Consider the following 6,956-nt stretch of genomic DNA (forward strand, 5'->3'; position numbering starts at 1 on the left):
TATGTAATGGATTCCTCACAGCTAGCAGCGATCCGCCATTGTTTCGTTGAATTTTTTGATCTTACTAGACAGAACTCTCTCTGTCTACAGCTCTGGTTGGAACCGGCGCATGCCCACGAAATAACCAATCAGCGTAGTTACTGGTACGCCGTTGGTGATTGGCTAAGTCAGCTTCACGCTGCTGTTCTGCGCCGTCGGATCCTACAGTCTACGGCCCTAGCTAGCTAGCTGTAGCTAGCTAGTTGAATAAGTTCAGTAAAAATGGTTTTGTTCGCTGCATCCAAGCCTTGGGTGCAGGACATGGAATAATTTGGAATACACATTTTACGTGCAATATGTTTCACGGTGGTGGACCTGGAGGACGATATCCCAGGCAGTATGAACCCCGTTGTAGAAACCCGACTTCTTTCGATCAACCACCAGGCCCCAGTGTGGCTACCGGCTTTCGGCCGCACGGACAGTACAACCTGCCATCTAGACCCAGGGTACCTTACGGGCCCTTCGAGCCGCACCAGTACGAGGGCAGTCGACCTGCCTTTCCACCATTCTACCTAGGCAATTCGGAAGAATGCCGACGTTCCTCAGCTGGCAGGGGCTATCCTGCGTCCGGCTGTGGAAGCAATCAAGGACCGTGTGGTGGGCCCCCAGGAGAGAATGTCGGCCGGGTATGACATATCGGCGTAGCCTTCTGTTCTGTTTGCTAACTTACGTGCTTGTGTTGTCACATTATGGTTTAGCTATTACTATTAGTCATAATGTTATCAAACTAACGTGATTGACATTAAATGGATATATAATAGCTAGCGACTCAACTACCTCGCATAGCGTAGATGTAACTAACGAAATGATTGATTAACCCATCAAATGCATTCATCCAAAATTTCATGTAAAATAAGACATTGGCGTCCACAGTGTTGCTTTCCTAAACCTTAGGCAAGATTTGCTGGTAAAGTTAAATCTCATAACGTGAGCTATGCTGCTACCATAGAAGTTCATACCGTGGTTGTGAAGCTTGCTAGCAAATGAATGGAAACATTTTTATTGTTAGTTTACGTGTCTGTCTACATGCATACAAAGGGTAATTCCATTTGTTAAATTCATTTTTCCCATACAGGAACTGAACCCTTGTGCTGGCTTCCCTGTGGTATCCATGGGCAACCCCCACAGTCAAGAAGATATGGAGAAGTAAGGCACTGCATCCAATCAGGATGTAATTGTCAGGATTTTAAAAACACGTTTATGCACTGTGTATACCTATCAATATTATGAAATACCAGTATGCAGCAGCAAATTCTACAAATATTAGATTGGCATGCATTGTGTTTCCCAAGATCTTAGACATATTTTGTGTGGGCTTTAATGCTTGACCCCTAGTTAGTAAAAGCTTTAAATGAAGCTAAGTTTATTTTGACTGCAGCCTCCTGATTGATTTTCTGTAATGCAATCGTATTCTTGCTAACAGGACACTGACCAAGAATATTCTGAGAAAAGATTGCTTAACATTGAATTGAACCTTTTTTAAATGTTCATGGGAGCTTAACGTTTCTGCTGGACATATTACATTTGTGTTTGTTTTTATTTGAATGCATAATTGGTCACTTTCCATGTGAGATGGCTTCTTAACTGTTTAGTTCTTTAGTAGGCATGTTTCTCAGGACATCTACCATACGTACTGCTTATTACTTTTAAAAATAAATGACTGAGATGTCAAAGAACCTTTGACTGTTTTGCAGTCAGAGGGCAAGTGAAGAGTTCCTCCGGTGCCTTGCTGCCAAGGAGAAGTTCCCAGTGCGTGACAGAGCGGTCGACCGGGGGGAACCACACTACAGACCTCCCTGCCCGGGGAATGGACAAGGGCAAGAGCCGGGTGCGGATGACCAGGCGTGCAAGAGACAGAGCATGGGGCGGAGCAGAAGTCGGCCTCGGAGTCGTAGTCGGGGAAGGAGCGTAGGGAGGAGCAAAAGTCGCCCTCGCAGTCGCCCTCGCAGTCGGAGTCGGGGAAAGAGCATGGGGAGGAGCAAAAGTCGCCCTCGCAGTCGCAGTCGCAGTCGCAGTCGGAGTCGGGGAAAGAGCATGGGGAGGAGCAAATGTCGTCCTCGCAGTCGCAGTCGAAGTTGCAGTCGGGGAAAGAGCATGGGGAGGAGCAAAAGTCGGCCTCGCAGTCGCAGTCGCAGTCGGGGAAAGAGCGCGGGGCGGAGCAAAAGTCGCCCTCGCAGTCGGAGTCGCAGCCAAGAAAAAAGTCTGGCCAAGAGTTGTAGCCAGGGGGCGGGACTTGGGCCCAGTCGAAGCTGCAGCGGCAGCAGCAGCAGCAGCAGCAGCATCAGCATCACTGTGGAAGGCACTGGCAGGACTGCTCCCCCCTCGAAGAAAAGTGCAATGGACATGTTCCGAGAGCTTCTGTTGGCTGGTCAGTTGAAGAACAGGGAGGAACTGCTCACCTTGTCCAAGATGGCCGCTCTAAAGAAGCAGTTGGACCCTGCGAGCCATGGCCCTGCCAGCACACAGGTCAGGTGTCTTTATTGGCTCAGAGTACTCTGTCCTTAAGTGAATGACCTGTTGTGAACGTGGCCTTAGATATTATGACCAAATAACGGAAATATTTTACGGAAATAAATAATTTGGAAATATTTTGAATGAGAATGTGTCTAAATTCCGGCGTGCATTGTGCGTCTGAATTCAAGCTGTACCTAGTTCAAGGAATGAAAGTCATTTTGTTCTTGAGAGCAATTGCAGCCACAGATTTATTTGCCAATACGCTACATTATTTTTTACGTTTGTGAATTTAATTGCTTTTGATAAATGATAAGATTCTAAAATTCACGCGGGTACCAAAACTTGGCACCAGAAAGTGTCGTGTTCTGGTGGGTTCTGTGAGTAGAAGCTCTGGTGCCCAGCCCTAATGAGATGTTTGTCCGGTTTGTTTTGCAGACCAGTCGTTACCCCGCGCATGCCTCGGAGGGGCGTCAGACGGGCAGTCTGCCCCGGGAGACGCAGAGTTTGCTGAGTGCCGTGAACAAGGGGATGGAGCCCAGCCTCTTAGCCTCCATCCAGGGGCAAATGGGGGAACAGCCCCATGGCCAGAGGGTGCAGGCGGTGAGGGAGGACGTTCAGACGGGGCAGTGTGCAAACGTTTTCGGCAGCGTCAAGCAGGAGACAGCGGAGGAGAGCGTTGGCGAGTTTCTCCTACCGCACGAAAGGGTCAGGCACGACACCGGCGGCTTCTCCAGGATTTTGGGCGTGATGGGGAACGCGCCCGATCTGCAGGAGAAGAGGAAAATCTTCACGGACATCGAGGACGAGGAGAAGTTCCTCTACGGGGACGAGGATGAGAAAGGCAAGGTGGCGGTCAGGCCCGTGGCGGGGGAGAAGCAGCAGGCCGCTGTCGATTTCGAGAAGATCAAGAAGGCCCTGACGACCATCGGGCTGGACCTGGGCAAAGCGGAGATCAGCAAGATGGTGGCCAGGACGCAGGAACACCAGACGTCGCAGGTCGCGGAGAGCTCGCATCTTCTGAAGGGGGTCTCGTCCTCAGGAGGCCCGAGTCCCAGCCCGAATCACGGTCTGAAACGAAATAGGTCCCCAAACTCAGACACGTACCACAACTCTCATTCGTCTGCCAAGCAGGCTGTGTACAGTGGGGCTCCTGCTGGTTTGGTCAGGTCCGAGTTTGACACGAGCGCTCAGGAGAAGCAGGGAGCCGGGGAGATTCCTTTCTTCAGGCCAGATTCTGCACAGCAGCCCCTCCTGACGGCGAACGTGCAGACGTCCGCCCTTGGCTCTGAACCGGCGATTTGGGGACGGACTCCGCTCAAAGTGGCGAACTGCTGGCCGCAGAAACAGAACGCACCAGCGCCTCGTACCCCTGCCGGTCATTATCAAATCCCAGGGCTGGGCCCTTTAAAGGAAGCTCTGGAGTCACTCAATGCCACAACCAAGGGTGAGATAGACGAAAAACAACTGGCTGAATTCCTGATTTAACAAAAAAAAAGATATGTATATATTTCCCCACAGTGCACATATCATTATATGTTTAATTTAAAATAATGTACATGTGGGGGCTCTTGGAAGAGATTGTTTATGTACAGTTGAGATAAATGTTTTCAGATCTCACTGGCAAATCTTGCAAGCGGTGTATTCAATAGATTTGTATTTTTATTAATGGATTTATTTTCCTAATTCCAATTCGCAGGCTCTGGCATGGACACCCTTATCGACCTCGCCAATCAAAGTGCTTATGGGAGAACTAGCCAAAGACAAAAGAATTCAGAAGAGAATGCCAAGGTAGCACTTTGTGCTGTTTATTTTCCCTCCTATTGTGATACGCTAGCACTAGCTGCGGATTGTTAAATGTATGCAATTTAAACGAATGATTTGGATTTGTGAAATGTAATGGTGAAATTTCACAGGGTGAGACTTTTAATTGTGGCTTACCGTTTCCAGATCAGAGAAGAGGCTTTGAACGAGCAAATGAGAAGGAAAGACTATCTTCTGAAGGAACTGGAGTCCTTGCTAAAGCGGGAAGGTATGCCCAGCATTCACAAAGCATTTACCGTGCTGTCCTCACAAATTAATACAGTTTAGTGTTAATCATACTGATTCACGTGCATTGCATCGCTTTCTATACCTCATTTGGTAAACTGAATATGAATTAAAAAGAAATGCTATTTTTTAAGAGTCTTGTTATTAGCGGACACCTTTTATTTCTTTTTTTTTTTTGGTTAGAAGTGGGCAAAACATGGGATCATTTTGAACTTGTTTTCTAGTCGGCAGAAAATGGATCCAATATAATTTCAAAGGATGAGGTTCAGATGTATATGAAACAACAGGCAGTCAGCATTATAAAGTGTGTGTATATATATATATATATATATATATATATATGTTGCCGTGGTTACTAGCTGTTTAACCCCCGCTTACCCCGCGTGTGGTTCTGTTTTTTCAGTCTCTGAGTTTGTGGTGCCCGTGATTGGTTTTTGCTGCCAGTTGTGCGAAGAGTTTTTTGGGGATGTCGCAAGCGCCCAAGATCACGCCACCTGTCAGAGCCATAAGGAGAAATGCAAGGTAAGGCACATCCTGGATCGATCTCACACCCCTGACCACTCCCACTAGCCCGATTGGTCTAAAGGAACGGAGTGTAGCAGGAACTGGGCTTGTAACCGAAAGGTTGCAGGTTCGATTCTCGGGTAGGACCTTGTGTACCCTTGAGCAAGGTACTTAACCGAAATTGCTTCAGTATATATCCTGCTGTATAAATGGATACAATGTAAAATGCTATGTAAAAGTTGTGCAAGTCGCTCTGGATAAGAGCGTCTGCTAAATGCCTGTAATGTAATGTAATGTAAAGGGTTGTATCATCACCTTTCATTTCCTGGCTTCAGTAAATGCTGTATGGAGATACAAAAACTGTCAACAGTCCTAATATTTCCACCATCCCATGCTAAGTGTGTCACATTAACTTTGAGAGGCCTAGTGTAGTGTTGGGTCTGAAAACGGCCTTTGTAACGTAAGCCCCAGGAACACCTAACAGTTATTGCTGTATTTTTTTATTGTTTTTTTTTTTTTTTAAATCTCTGACCAGAAACATGCCAAAGGGCGTAAATCAGAGGGAAATCTCCAGGTCCGACCCGCAGTGGACACGGAGAGGCGAGAGCCAAGAGGGTCTGAGCACAAGTGGACCTCCAAGGAGGGATCGGAGGGCTACAGGGAAACCGGAGAACAGGTTTTGGTTAAGGTGGAAAAACTAGAGACCTCGAGACGGGTGAGAGCGGTGTCTGGGCCCAGCTCGGCGACGCCGTCCAGGACGGCCGAAAGGAAGGACAGCGTCTCGTCCAGGAGTTCTTGGATGGACCGCGACGAGGACTCGTCCTCAAAGGCGCGCAAAAAGAAAAAGAAAAAAAAGGAAAAGAAAAGGTTGAAAAAGGAGAAAAAGAAGGAAAAAAAGGAAAGGGAAAAAAAGGAAAAGGCTGACAGAACTTAACCAGTGAACCGTTTCGGTTGGGTCCAAATGCCAATTCGCATTCATCGCCGGACACAGCTGTTGCACAAGGAAATGGGAAAAGGTCTATAGTGTACTATGGCTTTTATTGTGCATAAAGAACTTCAACTGCGCCATTTGGTTTGCATTTTAAATTTGATACATTGACACCAATAAAGAAAAGTAACACTGTTCTAATGAAAGTAATATGCTAATATTGTAGAAGCAAAATGTGAAGAACAAGAGCATTTTAAGTGAAAAATGTTATCCATCAGTATCCCACAAAAGAATGTTATGAAGATGAGAGAAATGTACAAAAAAGAAACAGTGTTCAATGTACCGTATCCAAAGTGGAATTCTATGTGTGTGTGTATAACATCATATAATTGTAATATACAAATATTACAATTTGCTTTACCTGATGCGCATACATTTGTATGAATATACAAATATATGTATTTATATATGTGCTTCACTTAATTGAAGCAATAAATTAGATGTAGTATACACATGTAGAATTTTCTTTTGTGCATACACACATTAAGGAATGTTGATGTAATTTTGTAAGTATGTATGACTCTGTATAAGGGTCACTTTTTGCAAACTGATCACGGCCATTGGCCTTGTATATGGGGTCAGCTGTCTCTGCTTGTTATAGCACTGGGCTGTATTGCCGTATTTTTGTAAATTAAACTAAACTTGGCTTATCTCCCTAAACTTGACATCCCAACTTCCTAGTTCCCTAATAAAAAGGACTCTTTCCATGCCTTAGTATTGTTGACATGTTATGCTGTCAAGATTTTTCAATGATATCTGTAATTTGACACTCAATTGGCCATTCCCGATTCTATGTAAATTAAGTTAGGAGACCCTACCGGTTGGCTATCCACTATTGGCTAAAATGTTTTTCCCAAAGTACAATAGGACGCGCAATGTCAGTATCCAGTTTTAATATAGACAGAATTAATATGCATTTAACCAA

At 45.7% G+C, this 6,956-nt stretch overlaps 1 protein-coding gene across 1 annotated transcript; it reads left to right on the plus strand.

Annotated features, from left to right (window-relative positions):
• The first annotated feature begins 54 nt into the window (after positions 1-54).
• On the plus strand, positions 55-6,745 carry si:ch211-195b21.5 (zinc finger protein 318). Its single transcript, XM_064316878.1, has 8 exons — positions 55-665; positions 1,115-1,185; positions 1,734-2,505; positions 2,929-3,937; positions 4,190-4,281; positions 4,441-4,522; positions 4,943-5,061; positions 5,579-6,745. The coding sequence occupies exons 1-8, from the start codon at positions 336-338 to the stop codon at positions 5,975-5,977; spliced, it is 2,874 nt and encodes a 957-aa protein (XP_064172948.1). The 5' UTR covers positions 55-335; the 3' UTR covers positions 5,978-6,745.
• Positions 6,746-6,956: the final 211 nt, after the last annotated feature.

This window comes from Anguilla rostrata, chromosome 18 (assembly GCF_018555375.3).
Source record: "Anguilla rostrata isolate EN2019 chromosome 18, ASM1855537v3, whole genome shotgun sequence".
NCBI classification, from domain to species: Eukaryota; Metazoa; Chordata; class Actinopteri; order Anguilliformes; family Anguillidae; genus Anguilla; species Anguilla rostrata.

Excerpts from the sequence above, each read along its gene's own strand:
- si:ch211-195b21.5 (XM_064316878.1), top strand. The coding sequence starts at position 336 with ATGTTTCACGGTGGTGGACCTGGAGGACGATATCCCAGGCAGTATGAA. Across the intron at positions 3,938-4,189 it reads ACTCAATGCCACAACCAAGG|GCTCTGGCATGGACACCCTT; the intron begins GTGAGATAGACG and ends TCCAATTCGCAG. Across the intron at positions 5,062-5,578 it reads GCCATAAGGAGAAATGCAAG|AAACATGCCAAAGGGCGTAA; the intron begins GTAAGGCACATC and ends ATCTCTGACCAG.